The 18,900-nt window shown below is 34.0% G+C and overlaps 1 protein-coding gene across 4 annotated transcripts in view; it reads right to left on the reverse strand.

Moving 5' to 3' along the window:
* Positions 1–18,900, reverse strand: part of CNTLN (centlein) — a 332,078-nt gene that overhangs the window by 238,547 nt on the left and 74,631 nt on the right. For all 4 annotated transcript variants that reach the window (XM_081278288.1, XM_081278287.1, XM_081278289.1 and 1 more), the window contains exons 4-5: positions 18,724–18,858; positions 17,937–18,116 (exon numbers count right to left, since the gene is read on the reverse strand). In XM_081278288.1, the coding sequence (XP_081134414.1) occupies positions 17,937–18,116; positions 18,724–18,858 (315 nt within the window). The remainder of the gene's footprint in view (positions 1–17,936; positions 18,117–18,723; positions 18,859–18,900) is intronic.

Below are 18,900 nucleotides of genomic sequence, written 5' to 3' on the forward strand. Positions count from 1 at the left end.
TTTAGGTTAAGCACTAGAAACTCCCATTTATTCACAAAAATGAAATGACAGATACATAAGTAGGTAGATAAATGGAGGAAGAAAGAAAGGGAGGAAGGAAGAAGGGTGGAGGAAAGTATGTAAGTAGATTTGTTTGGGTGGGGGAGTTGTGGTTCTTAAGGGAGAAGAAAAGCTTAAAACACTGAAAAATAAAAGAAACTACTATTAGTCCTCATACGGAATAGCAAGAGCTAAGAAAATGCCTTTCTCTCTATGCCCTTCTTACATTTTAGAGGTGGCTCAATGTGATTAGGACTAAATGAAGTAACGTGTTTGGCATGGAAGAATTCAGACTTATAAATAAAAATGGGAACTACAGAAATGGTTCTTACACTCAAAAACAAATTTAAAAAAAATTCTGTGACTGTGTCCTAGAGACATAGAAGAAAAATTTTAAACCACCACACACAGCTTCTAGGCAAAGCTACCTGTATCAGGATTTATTCTGAATTATGTCAAATAACAGAGAGGGAAAGGAGTCCCCAGACAATGGAAAAGTACCCTAGAGTGCCAGGAACCTCAACATTGCCTAAAAGGGACAAATTAATACCATGGGGAAAGAAAGGGATATTAACATATTCCCACTCAAGATGAACTCAAAGAAAATCTAAACTTCTAAAGGAGGATCAACAAAGTGAACACTAGATAAAAGTTTTTAAAAATCTTTGCCAAATTTATTGCTATAACAAGAATAAGCATACAGACTAAATAAACATAAAACAGACTATACAACCAGACCAAATAATATATACTGAAATTTGATAGAAGATGGAAGTGTCTTTCTAAATCCTTGGGAGAAAGCTAGTCTATTAAATTAAGGCCATAATACTATTCTGATTAAACTGAAACCTTTTTGACATAGACCCCAAAACACCTTCCATATTTCCATATTTCTCTTCATTACAAATATTAGTATATGACAAAGCTTGCCATTTTGTTTATGTGTTTATTTTAGACCACTTGTTGTTTAGAATATAAGTTCCATAAAAGCTGAAATTTTTATACTGTTTCTTAGTTGCTTTTCAATACCAGACACATAATGAATGGATATATTCAATAAATCCTTATTAAATGTGGAGAATCGTAACATTATCTTCTCTGGATTTATACTAATACCTCTAGGCCCTGTTCCCTCATATCAAAAGAGTAACACACTTCCTCCAAATTTCTTCCAGTCAATAATTTCGTAAGATGTAAGGCCTAATACAAGAAAAATAACTTACTGCAACATCAGCCTAAACCAAACTTCACTAAACTTATAGCAGGAACTGTCATTTTTTGCCTTTTCCCCATAAAATGCCATTCTTCCCCAAGTTTGAGAAGACACTCCCATTGCAGTTCTTCCTGTTGTAACAACCTAATACAGTACTTATTTGTTTGGTTTTTATTTTATTTTCTTTTGGAATTTTTTTTTAATTTGACATTTTAGTGTTGTAACTCAGAGAGGGTGTGGACAGAATTAAATATGTCTCATTGTTAAATAGGTAACCTGAGTATCAAGGAATACTTGTTTCTACCCTACCTGTGGAGATTAAAGCTACCTAGATGAGTAAGTCTTGCTCAAGGTCCTGTTTTCTGAAATATTTCTTAAGCATGAATGGTAACTTAATTTCTGGTTTAAGATCCATCATCAGTTCCAGTGAATCTCTGGCTTTTATTTTCCTTTGGTGACTTTCCATGAGAGAGAATAATTAGGTGACTATATCTGATAGAATGCTTTCTCTTAAATTCTCAGAACCCACTATTACAACAAATGGCCCCTTTTTGTAAACCTAAAATAATTTAGAAATACAACGGCATCTCGGTCTTGTGGAACAAGTTTAAACCACACAGTAAACAGCACTGTAGAACACAATCCTCTAACGAATTAGAAGGCCTTTGAGGAATACAGCAACACTCGAAACCCAGTGACTTCTTTTAACCAGCTCTAACAATAGATAAAACCACTTTTCTATTGAATAAAGGTGAAACCTATAGACTTTATATATTATCACTTATATTATTCAGGACCAAAGAATACAATAGCAGTAGCAATATCTAATAATTACATAAATGCCTCTTGCCAACTACCCATTCACATTTGACTATAACTTTGGGGGTTTTAACAAGTCATGAATCACTCCAATTCAGACCATTCAAATTAACATAATACAAAGATATCTCCTCTACAAATTAGTTTTCCTACATTTAAAGTCTTCACTTCTCCTCATGGAAAAAGTAATGAGATTTTTAAGTAATAATCCCCGTTTATTCAACTCCCTTTCATCTTGACTACTACCCCCAAAGTTTGAAAATTATAAGAAAATTTCTTTAATTTAAATATTTGGAACATACAGACCAGATAAATCATTAAACATCTAAGATTAAGTAAAAAGGTTATATTGCTTTTATTTCACTTGAAAAAAAAATAAAACACATGTGTCAAGGTTCTACTTCCAAAATGATGTAGCTTCAAAATGTATAACCTTGGGGCTGGGGATGTGGTTCAAGCGGTAGCGCGCTTGCCTGGTATGCGTGCAGCCCAGGTTCGATCCATCCTCAGCACCACATACAAACAAAGATGTTGTCCACCGAAAACTAAAAAAAAATAAATATTAAAATTCTCTTTCTCTCTCTCTTTAAAAAAATGTATAACCTAGAGAAAAAAAGCATAACTGTTAAAAATTTCAGAAAAACGAATATTTTAAGTCACTGCGAATTGTCCTAAGGACATATAGTATATAAAGGAATATCAATTTATGAAAACTTAAAAATGTTCATTAAGAGCAGTGGAAATCTCTGACATTTGATGCGGAATCTATTCACAACCACCGAACTTCTAGTTTATTTAATAGAAACATATCCAAGAACAAATGCATTTCCACAAGTGAGTGAGGTTACTACATTTATAATCTTCCTCCCTAAGTTTCTGACCTCCTACCCAACCAGTCACTACTCATAGAACAGAAGATCTTCTCCTAGTAATAGACAAAAAAATACCAGACCACTGGCATCAACCACACTCATATCAGATCACTCAGAGGTAGGAAGTCCCTCATAGTAAGAGGAAAGCCAAGAAGACAGAAAGGTACCACCCCAATAAACACCATGCTCCTAAAGGTAACACTTGAAGTAAAGGAGTCATTTTTCTTACCCTACTGTCCAAAATGTTGGTAGAGATATTTCCTCCAGGAGTAGAAGCAGGCAACAAGAACAAAGAGATAAGAAGTTCCTTCCTATTAGGCTGACTTTGCTTGAAACTGAGTTTGGAGATATTAAATATCAATCACAGTGCCTCAAAATAATTGAATTTGAGGGTAAAAAACAAAGAGGAAATTGATATCTCTGTAACATTAAAAAGACACACTGTAGGGCATTTAATTTACCACACAGAACTAGGAAAAAAAAAAAAAAAAACAGTGGAGTCTTCCTGGAGTAAGAAGAAACCTCAAAGATTGGTTTCAAAAACTATCCCTGCAAGCCAGGCCAATTAGGCAACAAAAATAAATAAATAAAAGTCACTCTAATTGGAAAGAAAGCAGTAAAAATATTCTTTTCACAGATTGTATGATGCAACATATAAAAAATCCTAAGATTCATTAAAAGAAATTCAAAACTGTTAAAACTAATAACAAAAAAATTGGGAAAGTTGCTGATCACAAAATCAAATGGCAAAAATTAGTTACATTTCTACACACCAACAATAACAGAAAAGAAAATTAAGAAAATGAATTGATTTCAATCAAATCAAAAGAATGCTTCAAATAAATATAACTAAGGAGGTAAAAGACTTATACATTGAAAATTACAAACTTTTATCAATAACCATACAGAATATTAAGGAACCCTAAACACCCAACACAATTTTGAAAAAAAATAACAATGTTGGAGGACTCTATTTCTTCATTTCAAACCATATGACAAAGCCATAGGAATAAAAACAATGGGATACTAGAATACAGATATATTGACCAACAGAATAGAGTCTAGAATTAATTCCTTTTATATTTGGTAAAATTATTTTTCACAAGGATACCAAGACTACTCAATCCAAATAGGTAAGGGAGGTCATTAGCACTAGATCTATCCTAGAAAACATGCTAATGGAAGTTCTTCATATTGAAGTGAAAGGATACAAAAGACAGTAACTGAAAGCCATATGAAGAAATAAAGATTTTCAGCAAAGGTAAATACATAGTGAGCATAAAATATCAATTATTTGTTTGTAACTCAAATTTTTATTTTGAACTTTATTTCAAAGATAAATAATTTTTAACATGTATATATCTATATTACTAAGCACATGATAATATATAAAGAGGTAATTTGTGACAACAGTAACAAAGTGTAGAGAAAGAACAGTAAAAGACCAGGGTTTTTATAAGGTATTACAAACTACTGGTATCAATTCAAACTAGATTTCAGTACATTTAGGATAGTAAATGTAATACCCATGGTAATCACAAAGAAAAGATCAACAAAATACACACACACACACACACACACACACACACACACACACACAAAATGAACCAAAAAAAGGAAAGGAGGAACAAAAACACAATTGCAAAAGGAAAGAAAAAGAAATGAGAAAATGGCAGAAGTTAGTTATTACCTAACTCTAAAAATAAATGGAAATAAAACAGATAGTGGAAGGGAGCTAGGCAGCAAGTTCCAATCTCCTCACAACACAGAAAGGAGACAGAAAAGGAAAAGTAGAATAGAGAGGTGGATGACAAAATAAATGCTCTAAGACTCTATAAAGTCCAAGACCTGGAGAGACTTGAAGATAGGTTACCAGAGTGGAAAATAAGCACTGAATCCCCTAACCAGGAACCTGAACCAGGGTAGGAGAATGGGGGTGGAGTAACAAAGAAAAGGGGAGCAGAAAACTCTTAAGCTCATACACTTAAAAACATTTGAAAAGGCGGACAAAATTTAAAGCTTGACAGGAACAGCAGGGTCCTTCAAACAGAACAAACAACTAAAAAGCAAATCAAGAAAACAAAGCTGAGCCAGCCACTTGGTGAAACACTCAGCAGACTAGTCACCCTCTCAAATCAACAATGTGTCTTCCCATGCCCAGACAGCTGCAAGTTAAATCAAAAGGAAATCGCTTGCAGTGGTACCTTAAGATCCTGGGTAGAAAGAATTTCTAGAAGGACCACTATTAGCCAAAAATCGCTGAATCCCTCCCAGCTCCCCACCAACAAAGGGAGTTGGGTGGAGTGAACCTGTGCCAGGAAATGCATCAAACCCATTTGTTCGGCTCAGCATCTGCAATCCAGGCAAGAGCAGAAATCTCTGAGCAGTGTCCATTCAACTCAGAAAGACAACCAACAAAGCAGCTTAGGTCCCAGCAGAGGAAAGCTGATTCACCAGGACCACAACAACCTTGACCACTGACACTGGAGGAAGGCACCTTGGGAAGGCTCGGGGCTGTCCCCGGGATCTCTGGGCTGTACCAGAGGGAATCTGCCTGAATATCCAGTGACATAGAGACCCAATTCCTGGATAGTGATAACTGCAAATGTAAGGCTAGTAAGTAAGATAAGATAATTTCCCTGAATATCCCAGGAAACTTAAGTGGAAGACAGCTGCAAAGATAACCAAAGGAAGATCAATTAAGGAGGAAAATTACCTGAGTCTAGGCAACAGGAAAAGAATGCCCCAGTCTTAACTAGCACCCAGCCTGACCCATGATCACAACTGGAGAATGAAAGGGCATTTTTGGAAACTGGCAGGAACTTTCATCAGACATAGTCAACAGAGGAAATTAAGACATGCAATTCACAACCTGCAGCAGTGGAAACTAAAGTCCAGGTGAACCACCCGAGTTCCTTCTCTACAGTACTACAGAGAACAGTGCTGGCAGGGGGAATACTTTCACACCAAGAAAAGCCACAATCAGAGTTCCTATGCTCACAATCACCAGGATCTTTACCTCAATGAGAAGGATACTGTAAAAGGAACCAGGTACATGATGACCTACAGCAATCACAGGGACAATCCAGCATCTGCATCAACTCCTGCATACTTTTAAAATAACCAACCCACAACATTGCACCCTCTGAGCAGTCAACTGCAGGTCCCTGTGCTGACAAATAAGAATCGGCTGGTGGGAGGTCCCTGTGCTGACAAACCAGAATCAGAATCGGCTGGTGGGAGGTTCATAACAAATAGGGAATTGGTTGCTATGTTCCGGAACTCAGGAGAGATTCACAGCAAAGCCTGATGGACATCTGCTTAACGTCCAAACCCCTATGAATTCCAAACAAGATTCAACAAGAATTTATTTAACATTGGCATAGTTTACTATAAATAACTCTAACATCAACTTTGTCATATTATTAACCCTTTATCTTGAATGATAATTGTTACCCTAATAGTCAACATTCAACCCATTTAAAAATGTATTTCATCTAATGGTTTAATTTAAGTTAAACCATTAAATTGGAATCAGTCTTCTTATCTTTGTTTTCCTAGCTCTTATTTATACTTGTTCCACTTGGCCCCTAACAGTCCTCCAGCATTATCTGCTGCTACTTCAAATACCCACAATCAATCAATTTCTCCTTTCTACCTTGGTATGAATTATTTTATATCTTTTTTCTTTTTCTTTTTTTTTTTTGGCTAAAAGAGGAACACTATTTTTTTATTGTTGGTTGTTCAAAACATTACATAGTTCTTGATATATCATATTTCACACTTTGATTCAAGTGGGTTATGAACTCCCATTTTTACCCCATATACAGATTGCAGAATCACATCAGTTACACTTCCATTGATTTACATATTGCCATACTAGTGTCTGTTGTATTCTGCTGCCTTTCCTATCCTCTACTATCCCCCCTCCCCTCCCCTCCCCTTCCCTCTTCTCTCTCTACCTCCTCTACTGTAATTCATTTCTCCCCCTTGTATTATTTTCCCTTTCCCCTCACTTCCTCTTGTATGTAATTTTGTATAACCTGAGGGTCTCCTTCCATTTCCATGCAATTTCTCTTCTCTCTCCCTTTCCCTCCCACCTCTCATCCCTGTTTAATGTTAATCTTCTTCTCATGCTCTTCGTCCCTACTCTGTTCTTAGTTACTCTCCTTACATCAAAGAAGACATTTGGCATTTGTTTTTCAGGGATTGGCTAGCTTCACTTAGCATAATCTGCTCTAATGCCATCCATTTCCCTCCAAATTCTATGATTTTGTCATTTTTTAATGCAGAGTAATACTCCATTGTGTATAAATGCCACATTTTTTTATCCATTGTCTATTGAAGGGCATCTAGGTTGGTTCCACAGTCTTGCTATTGTGAATTGTGCTGCTATGAACATCGATGTAGCAGTGTCCCTGTAGCATGCTCTTGTTAGGTCTTTAGGGAATAGACCGAGAAGGGGAATAGCTGGGTCAAATGGTGGTTCCATTCCCAGCTTTCCAAGAAATCTCCATACTGCTTTCCAAATTGGCTGCACCAATTTGCAGTCCCACCAACAATGTACAAGTGTACCCTTTTCCCCACATCCTCGCCAGTACTTGTTGTTTAAACTTCATAATGGCTGCCAATCTTACTGGAGTGAGATGGTATCTTGGCGTGGTTTTGATTTGCATTTCTCTGACTGCTAGAGATGGTGAGCATTTTTTCATGTACTTGTTGATTGACTGTATGTCCTCCTCTGAGAAGTGTCTGTTCAGGTCCTTGGCCCATTTGTTGATTGGGTTATTTGTTATCTTACTGTCTAATTTTTTGAGTTCTTTGTATACTCTGGATATTAGGGCTCTATCTGAAGTGTGAGGAGTAAAGATTTGTTCCCAGGATGTAGGCTCCCTATTTACCTCTCTTATTGTTTCTTTTGCTGAGAAAAAACTTTTTAGTTTGAGTAAGTCCCATTTGTTGATTCTAGTTATTAACTCTTGTGCTATGGGTGTTCTATTGAGGAATTTGAAGCCCGACCCCACAGTATGTAGATCGTAGCCAACTTTTTCTTCTATCAGACGCAGAGTCTCTGATTTGATATCAAGCTCCTTGATCCATTTTGAGTTAACTTTTGTGCATGGCGAGAGAAAGGGATTCAGTTTCATTTTGTTGCATATGGATTTCTAGTTTTCCCAGCACCATTTGTTGAAGATGCTATCCTTCCTCCATTGCATGCTTTTAGTCCCTTTATCAAAAATAAGATAGTTGTAGTTTTGTTGATTGTTTTCTGTGTCCTCTATTCTGTACCATTGGTCCACCCGCCTGTTTTGGTACCAGTACCATGCTGTTTTTGTTACTATTGCTCTGTATTATAGTTTGAAGTCTAGAATCGCTATACCGCCTGATTCACACTTCCTGCTTAGAATTGTTTTTGCTATTCTGGGTCTTTTATTTTTCCATATGAATTTCATGATTGCTTTCTCTATTTCTACAAGAAATGCCATTGGGATTTTGATTGGCATTGCATTAAACCTCTTTTTCTTTCTTTCTTTTTTTTTTTTTGGTCTCTCTATTCCCTCTCTATTTTGTCCAATCTTTATTATTCCCACATTTTAGCCCTCATTTAAGGTTATAATAATTTTACTAAATTTAATAACTAATTTTTACCTATTTCAGAATTTTATTAAAAGCTTATACCTGGATTTGAGGAACTGTGGAGAAAAACAGCAATCAGTGTTTGTTTCTCATAATGCTGAATAGTTCAAGGCTTCGCTCTGAAGTGATTGTACTAAATATGGTCCAGTGGCATCTCTTAAAGGGTGCTGATATTGGGATCAGCAGGTCATGTACTGCCTAAAAGAAATGAGATCTGGACATTTGCCCAACCCCATGCACCAAAGAGAATGAAACTCACAAAGTAGTCCCTTCCTAAAAAGAAAAAAAAATACCAATATATGGGTAGAAATACAAACAATATAAAGAAGCAAAGAAACAAACCATCACAAACAGACCATATGCATCAACAACTGACTCTACTGACATCAAAATGGAGGAAATGTTAGAGAAAGAATTTAGAAAGTTCACATTTAAAATGTTCTATGAGCTAAAAGAAGATGTAAAGTGAAATTAAAGAGAAAATACAAAAACTAAAAAATCCCTTCAATAAAATTATAGAGGTTTGAAAAAGAACCAAACAGAAATCTTGGAAATGAAAAATTCAATGGAAAGCACCACCAATGGATTAGGCCACTTTGAAGATAGATTTTTGAGCCTTCTAAAATAAAGTATAAAAATCTTGAAAATAAAATTGCCCATAAAGAAAAGCTATTAAGAGACCATGACCAGAACATGCTGGAAATCTGGGATAATATTAAAAGGCCGAAGGCTGTGAAATATAAAGTAAAAGGACAAACAATCTTTTCAATGAAATAATATCAGAAAAATTTCCAAACATTAAGAATGAGATGGAAATTCAAATACAAGTGAAAGGTTAATAAAATAGGTACTTGTCACTCCGTTTTTCTATATGCTTAACAAAACACTGTTTGCTAATCTTGTTCCCAGGATGTGCTGTCCCCAACTGTGAACTGTTTGCTAATCTTGTTCCCAGAATGAGCTGTCCCCAACTGCCAAACTACAAAATGTAACTTCTCTCCCTGCCCTCTCCAAGGAAAGTATATACGCTCTGCTTAAGCTGTTCTCAGGGCTCTATCTCTCTTTGCTATAGAGAGCTCTGGGCCCTAGCATGCTGGTCTCCAAATAAACCCTCCCTTCTGCTGTTGCATAAGACACTCTCTTGTGGTCTCTTCCTCCGACTTTTCGCCGGACCCTTACACAAGGGGCTGGGTATGTGGCTCAAACAGTAGCACGCTTGCCTGGCATACACGGGGCACTAAGTTCGATCCTCAGCACCACATAAAAATAAAGATGTTGTGTCCACCGAAAACTAAAAAATAAAATAAATAAATAAATAAAAGAAATTCAAATACAAGAGGCATACAGGACTTCAAATATGCAAAAATAGAATAGATCTACTTTAAGAAACATTATATGAAAACGCCTAACATACAAAATAAGGGCAGAATTCTAAAAGCTGCTAGACAAAAATAGCTGGTCATATTTAGAGGTAAACCAATGTGGATTTTAACTGATTTCTCAACCCAGACCCTAAAAGCCATGAGGACTTGGAATAATACATACCAAATCTGAAAGAAAATAAATGCCAACTAAGAATACTATACACAGAAAAATTAGGCTTCAGGTTTAAAGATGAAATAAAAACCTTCAATGATAAACAGATGCTAAAGAATTCATAACTAGAAAGCTGACACTACAAAACATACTCAATGAAATATTTGATGGAAAGGAAGTGAAAAAATAGAATTAAAACCAGCATTGGAAGGAAACATACTAAGAATAGTCAATTAAAGGACAATCTGGTCCAATTTAAGCAGTAAAAATAAATCAAAAATGTCGGGAAGTAAAAATCAGCTCTCGATATAACAATGAATGTAAATGGACTACACTCTTCAATTAAAAGACATAGACTGGCAAATTGGATTAAAAAACAAACCCAACAATATGGATGACTGTAAGATGTTCACCACAGCCTGAAGGTAAAAGTATGGGGAAAAGACATACCATTCACATGGGACTTATAAATGTCCAGGAGTAGCTATTTTCATCTCAGATAAAGTAGACTTTGAACGAAAAGAGAAAACAAAAGAGCATCAGAAGAGACAAAGAAGGTCACTTCATATTGCTTAAGGGAATCACACAACAACAAGATATAATGATTGTAAATATTTATGCCCCAAACAATCGAGCATATATATATATATATATATATATATATATATATATATATATATATATATATATAAAATAAACCCTTCTCAATATTAAGAATCAAATAGACCACAATATAATGATACAGGGTGACTTTAACATGCCTCTCTCACCACTGGTTAGATCATCCAACCTAAACTAAGGAAAGACTCTACAGAAATTAAAAATACAATTAATAATATGGATCTAACAGACACCTATATTCCATCCATCAATAAATGAATTCCCTTTTTTCTAAGCAGTACATGGAATATTTTCTAAAAATAGACCACATCTTAGATCACAAAGCAAATATTAGCAAATAGAAAAAAATAGAGGTAATACCTTGCATTCCATCAGATCATTATAAAATGAAATGAGAAATCAATTATATAAATAGAAGCTTCTCTAACACCTGGAGACTAAAATACATGCTATTTAATGATGAAGGGATAACAGAAGAAACCAGTGAAGAAATTTAAAAATTCTTAGAATTAAGTGAGAAGAGTGATATACTGTATGAAAATTTCTAAGAAAGTATGAAGGCAGTATTAAAATTAAGTTCATAGCACTGTGCTCAAACATTAAAAGAACATAAAGACACTAAATAAGTAATCTAACATTATATATCAAAACCAGAAAAAGAAGAACAAATACCAAAATCAGTTGAAGACAGAAAATAATTAAAATCAGAAATGAAGCTAAGAATAAAAAAAACAACAACAACAAGACAAAAGATCAACTAAACAGAGATAAACAAGTTTTATTAAAGGATAAATAAGATTGATACACTGGTAGCCAAACTTACCAAATTAAAGAGGCGGGGTGGGACTCAACAAAATTTGAGGCAAAAAAAATGGAAATATCTCCACAGACACTGTTGAAATCCAGAGGATCATCAAAAACTATTTTAAAATGTATACAACAATAAGCTAGATAATCTTTAAGATATTGACAAATTCCTCTCATATGACCTATCCAAATGGAAACATAAAAATATAGAAAAATTTAAACACATCAATATCAAGTAATGAAATTGAAGCAAATATCAAAAGCCTTCCAACAAAGAAAAGCCCAGGACTGGATGGATTTCTCAGCCAAGTTCTACCAGACCTTTAAAGAAAAATTAATACCACCATTCCTCAAATTATTCCATAAAATATAAAAGAAGGGAGCACTGCCAAACTAAATTTTATGAAGACAGTATCACCCTGATACCAAAACCAGACAAAGATACATCAAGGAAAAAAAACTTCAGGCCAATATCTCTAATGAACATAGATGCAAAAACTTTAAATAAAACACTTCCAAATCACATACAAAACCATATTTTACAAATAGTACACCATGACAAAGGGAGTTTCATCCCAGGGATGCAACATATGGAAATCAAAAAATGTAACATACCACCTAAATAGCCTTAAAATAAGAATGACATGATTATTATCTCAAAAAGCATTTGATAAAGTACAGCACCCATTCATGTTAAATCTAGAAAAAATAGAGATAGAAAAATATTACCTCAACATTGTAAAGGCTATCTGTGACAAACCCAAGGCTAACATTGTATTGAATGGAGAAAAACTGAAAGCATTTCCCCTAAAAACAGGAACAAGACTAGGATGCCTACTTTCAACTCCTTCTATTTAACACAGTCCTAGAAACTCTAGCCAGAGCAATCAGGCAACAGAAGGAAATGGAAGGGATACAAATAAGAAAAAAGGGCTCAAATTATCTGTTTGCTGACAACATGATCTTATATTTAGAAGACCCAAAAAACTCCGCAATAAGAATTCTAGAGTTCATAAACGGATTCAGCAAAATAGCATAATATAGGATCAACACTCATAAATCAATCATACTCCTATACTCAAATAATGAATCTGCCAAAAAAGAAATTAGGAAGACATTCCCATTCACAATAACCTCAATAAAATAAAATAAAATATTTCAGAATTAATCTAACAAAAGAGCTAAACCTCTACAAAGAAAACTACAGAAAACCAAAGAAAGAAATTGAAGTAGAACTCTGAGGAAGGAAAAACATCCCATGTTCTTGGATAGGCAAAATTAATATTGTCAAAATGGCAATACAACCAAGGAGCTAAAAGATTCAATACAGTTCCCATCAAAAGTCAAGTGACATTTTTCACAAAACTAGAAAACAGTTATGAAATTAATTGGGAAAAATAACAAACCAAGAATTGCCAAAGCTATCCTTACTGAAAAAAACAAAACAGGAGACATCACAATACTGGATCTCAAATTATACTACAGGGCTATGGTAACAAAAACAGCAAGGTACTAACATCAAAACAGGCATGAAGACCAATGAAATATAAGACACAGAAACAAACCCACATAAACACAGTTATGTGATACTAGATAAATGTTCCAAAAGCAAATGTTGGAGAACAGATGGCCTTTAAAAAAAAAAAAGATGCTGGGAAAACTGGAAATCCCTATGTAGAATAATGAAATTTAACTTCTTTCCCTCACCAGGTACAAAACTCAACTCAAAGTAGATCAAAGACCTAGCAATTAGATCAAAAACCCTGCAACAACTAGAAGAAAATGCAGGCCCAACCCTCTAAGATGTCAGCACAGGAAGCAACTTCCTTACAAGATATGTAAAGCATAAGAAACAAAATGAAAAATCAATATGTGTGATAGCATCAAACTAAAATGCATCTGCACAGCAAAGGAAACAAGAGTATGAAGAGTGAGCCCACAGAAAGGGAGCAAATCTTTGCCACCTGCTCCTCAGATAAGGTGTTGATATCCAGAATATATGAAGAATGATAAACACCTAGGATCAAAAACAAATAACAAGGTTGGAGTTGTGACTCAGTGATACAGCACTTGCCTAGCATGTGTGAGGCACTGGGTTCAATACTCAGCACCATATAAATAAAGATATCATGTCCATCTACAAATAAAATATTAAAAAAATAACAAAATCAACACATGAGCAAAAAAAAAACAACAAAACAGATACTCCTTGAAAGAAGAAATACAGATGTTCAACAAGTATATGAAAAAAATGTTTCAACATCTCTAGCAATTCTAGAATTGCAAATTAAGATTATATTATGATTATATCTTAGTCCACTCAGAATGGCAATTATCAAGAATACAAATAACAATAAATATTGGGGAGGATGTACATTGAACAGTGCACTCATATATTGTTTGTGGGACTGCAAATTAGTATAACCCCTCTAGAAAGCACATGAAAATTTCTGAGAAAGCTATGAATGGAACCACTATGTGTACTTGACAGTACATGCCCAGATTTATAGCATACTGCAATGATGCAGCCACATGTTTATAGAAGCAAAATTCACAATAACCAAGCTACAGAACAAACCAAGATACCCTTCAACAGCTAAAGGGATACAGTGGCCTTCTTTGTCTCTTTTGATTAATTCTTCCTAGAATCTGCTTTGTCAGGTATGAGAATAGCTACTCCTTCTCGTTTTTATGGTCCAAATGAGTGGAATATTTTTTCAATACTTTTACCGTTATCATGTTGATGTCTTTGCCTATGAGTCCCTCACAAATAGCACATAGATGAATATTGCTTTTCAATCCATTCTGCTAATCTTTGTCTTTTAGTTGGGAAGCTGAGAGCATTAACATTCATCATTAATATGGATATGTGTTTGGGTTTCCTGACATTTTGGTTTTTTTCTCCATTTTTTCCTATCTTGATTCTAATTTAGTGGGTTATTCTTCTATTGAACTTCCTTTTTGAGAGCTTTGGATTGTTTTTTAGTTTCTCTATGTGCAGTTTGTCTTTGAGTTTTCTTTGTACTGTTGCTGGCTTGGTGCTCATGATTTTTTTTAATTTTATTTTTATCATGAGAAGTTTTTATCAACACTCATGAATCAATAGCTTTCCTATATTCCAACAATGACTCTGCTGAGAAAGAAATAGTAAAATTACTCCTCTCACAATAATCATAAAATGTAAAATACCTGAGAATTAAACTATTCAATTCGGTAAAAGATAATTACAATGAAAATTATAGAAAATAGAAGAAAGAAATTGAAGAAAACCTTAGAAGATGGAAAGACTTCTCATGTTCTTGGATAAGCAGAATTAATAATGTCAAAATGGCCATATTACCAAAAGTGTTATAGAGATTCAATGCAAGTCCTATGAAAATACCCATGACATTTTTCAAAAAACTAGGAAAAAAATAGTTCATTCATTTGGAAGATTAAGAAACCCATAATAGCCAAAGTGATCCTGAACAAGAAGAGCAATGCAGAAGGCATCACAATACCTGATTTGAAATTATACTACAAAAGTATAGTAAAAAAACTGCATGGCATTGGCATCAAAATAGATGTGAAGACAAATGAGACAGAACAGAAAACATAGGGACAAACCCATGTTCTTAAAAGCATCTGTGAGTTCACAAAGGTGTCAAAAATATACATTAGAGAAAAGATGGCCTTTTTAACCAATGCTGCTGGGAAAACTGAAAATTCATATGTAGAAGAATGAAACCAGATCCCTCTCATCACACACAAAAGTCAAGTCAAAATGAATCAAAAACTTAGGAATTAGACCACAAACATTGCAGGTGCTAGAAGAAAATAGAGTCAACCCACCAACATATTGGTACAGGTACCAACTTTCTTAACAAGACCCCAAAAGCTCAAGAAATAAGTTCAATAATCAATAAGTGGGATGCCATCAAACTCAAAAGCTTCTGCAAAAAAGGAAATGATTAAGAGTGTTAAGAAAGCCCGCATAATGGGAGAAAATCTTGGTCAGCTACTCCTCTATCAGGAAATTAATACATATAGTATACATAATATTAATATATTAAAAAACTAAAAAAACTAAACATCAAAAAGCCCAAAAAATCCAATTAATATATTGGCTAGGGGCTAGGGTTGTGGCTCAGAGGTACAGTGCTCGCCTAGCATGTGCGAGGCCCAGGGTTTGATTCTCAGCACCACATAAAAATAAATAAACAAAATAAATGTATTGTGTACAAATAAAAGATAAATATTTAAAAAAATATATTAGTTAAAGAACTAAACAGACATTTATTAAAAGAAAAAACACAATGGTCAACAAATACATGAAAAAATGTTCAACATCCCTATCATTTAGGGAAATGCAAATCAAAATTACACTAATATTTCATATTACTCTAGTGAGAATGGAAATTACCAAGAATACAAATAATAGTAAATACTGGTAAGACTGTGGGGATAAAGTTATACTCATACATTTTTGTTGGGACTACAAATTAGTACAACTACTCTGGGAAACTGGATGGCAATTCCTCAAAAAACTAGAAATGGAATCACCATATGACCCAGCTATCCCACTCCTTGGTACTTATCCAAAACATCTGAACTCAGCAAAGACAATGATACAGTCACTTTAATGTTTATAGCAGTACAATTCACAATAATCAAATTATGTAATCAGTCCAGATGCCCATCAATAGATGAATGGATTAAGACAATGTGGTATGTATGCATAATGGAGTTTTACTCTGCCATAAAGAAGAATGAAATTATGGTATTTGCTGGTAAATGGATATAGGTGGAGTACATGATGCTAAGTGAAATAAGCCAGACCCTGAAAATCAAGGGTAAATGTTTTCTCTCGTATGTGGAAGCTGGAGCAAAACAAGGAAAAGAAGAGGAGAAATAGAAATACCATAAAAATACAGTGAAGTCGAAGAAAGAGACTGAGAAGGAGTTAACAAGGACTAGAAGGAAAGGAAATGCAGAAATGAATTTACAAAATCACACTATGTGCTTGTATAAATTTACCACAGGGAATTCCACCTTTATGTATATGTAGAAATCAAAAATTTATCAAAAATAAATAAATAAATGAGCCAAAGGAAGATCAGTAAAGTAGAGGTAGGAGAATAAAGGAAGGAAGAAGGGAAGGGAAAGAGGGGCAACAGGAACTGAAATGGAGCAAATCAAATTCTATGCAGGTATGATTTTTTTACATAAATGAACCCAATTTCTATGATATATATATACACACACACACACACACACACACATATATATATAAATATATATATATTATTTTATATATATATTATCTATATGTATGCATATACATATATATATATATATTATTTAGTGAAAATTATCACTAAATAATCATGTAGTTGTGAATTAACACAAGGCACTACCACCTACTCTTATCAAACCAACAACTTTTTTAAAGGATGTATTGTGGCAGAAACTGATTTAAAAATTAAGAAAACAAATGCACCAGAATTCAGTTTCCTTACTGGCTCAGTCATTCTGATTGTGCACTAACACTCAATGTGTTCCCTTAAAAATCTGCAAAGGATCGATTCACATGTTCAGACATATCCTTCTCCCCTAACTTAAATATTTATGCACACATGTGCACATATGCACATACATATCCATATTATAATTACATATTTTAAATAGATATATAAATACATGTGTTGGTTATATTTCTTTTATGTACATATATATATAGAAAGACTACCATGTTTTTGTAGCCTTATTTATTTATGCCATTTTAAATAAAATATACAGTAAAAGAGAAACCTGACATTTGATTGGAAAATAAATGAGCAAAAACCTGCTGAAGACAAAGGGAATGCCCCCAAAACACATTATTTTGAAAAATACTGATCAAAAGAATGTAAGAATTTTATAAGATTATTAACTTTTATATTCTATTAAAATTTTACTATAAATAACTCCCCTTTAAATAAATAAAGCACCATTTTAGAACCATCTATGAGTATTTTTAATGGTTTTCTGGGGGAGGCATTACCCTTTATTTTTAAAGTAAAATTATATTAAAATAAATTTTATCTGCATTTATGAATTTAAGCCTTCCTTTTAAAAAGTCAAAACTCATGATTCTGAATATTTTTTAAAAAAACACATTTTATTTCAAAATGCAATAGCCTTTATTTTTTAATGACTACATTTTAGGATAACTATTTGAAGTCAGTTTCCTGCTTTGCAACATCAATTTTTAAAAAGCTATGGGTTTTAAGTGAAAGAATATAAATTAATGCTACTCCCCACTGGTGGGTTTGAATATATAACTTGTTATTTAAAAGAAAATAACATGTATTAAATTTCCTATATGAAGTTAAATCCAAAATTGCAGTATGTATTCCATTCGCATTGTGTACCTTTATTTTTGCATCAATGCCATATTTTTCTTTTTTCCAATGTGCTTCTTGGTTCCTTAGTTTCTCCAGGTCATTTAACAGGTCAGTGCAGCGAGTACTCAATTTCTTATTTTCCTCCTCCAGATTTTTTATAACCAGCCTGTTTTGCTCTTCTTTATTCTGTACACATTCCTTAGTGTCCTGTAGAACAGTACCACAAGGGCCGATAAACAACAACAACAACAAAAAAGGTGAGAACTAATCAGCAAATATAAACTGTGCAGTTTCACCCTCACAGCAGCAGCTTCTATATTTGATGGCCAAGGTCACCTGTGTACTTTTATTGGCCTCTTTTCATGCAGGTGGATGGGTCATATTTTTTCACTGGATGACAGCTTTGATGAGTACACATTTACAAAGAGCCCATTAATTGATCAAGCTGCCTTTGATGCTGTCCCCAGCTATTTTTGAGACCCACACAGACATATCCTCCCAGACCTGGTTTTATCAATTAATAATGCCAGTCCCATCAGAATCTAATTACTAGAAGCCACATATTCACACTCCTACTTTCTTAGCTCCATTTCCATCATTAACTATTTATCTGAAAGTTATAAAGCTTGGAGTCTTAGCTTTAAAGCATTTTTCTCTGAGTTTTTGCATGTGAGAAAACTGTATGGTACAGCAGGGCCTTAGGCAATTTTTTCCATCCAAGCTTGTCACTTTCTGTGCCACAAAGGGTAAAGCAAGACTTCAAAAAAAAAAAAAAAAAAAACACTCCTATGAAACTATGTTCAAGTCAATACACCTTATCTTCTTGACTTTTATCTTTAAATTTCTTCTGCAAGTCATTGAATTCTTTCCTCAAGAAAGTATATTTTTCATCCACTGAAATCTTCTGTTGTAGAAGGTCATTTATTTCCTCTTTTAGTACTGATTCTTTCTGTAGAAAAATAAATAAATTATTTGTGAGCTGGTATGTCTA

Source organism: Spermophilus citellus (assembly GCF_964194105.1).
Source record: "Spermophilus citellus genome assembly, chromosome: 2".
NCBI classification, from domain to species: Eukaryota; Metazoa; Chordata; class Mammalia; order Rodentia; family Sciuridae; genus Spermophilus; species Spermophilus citellus.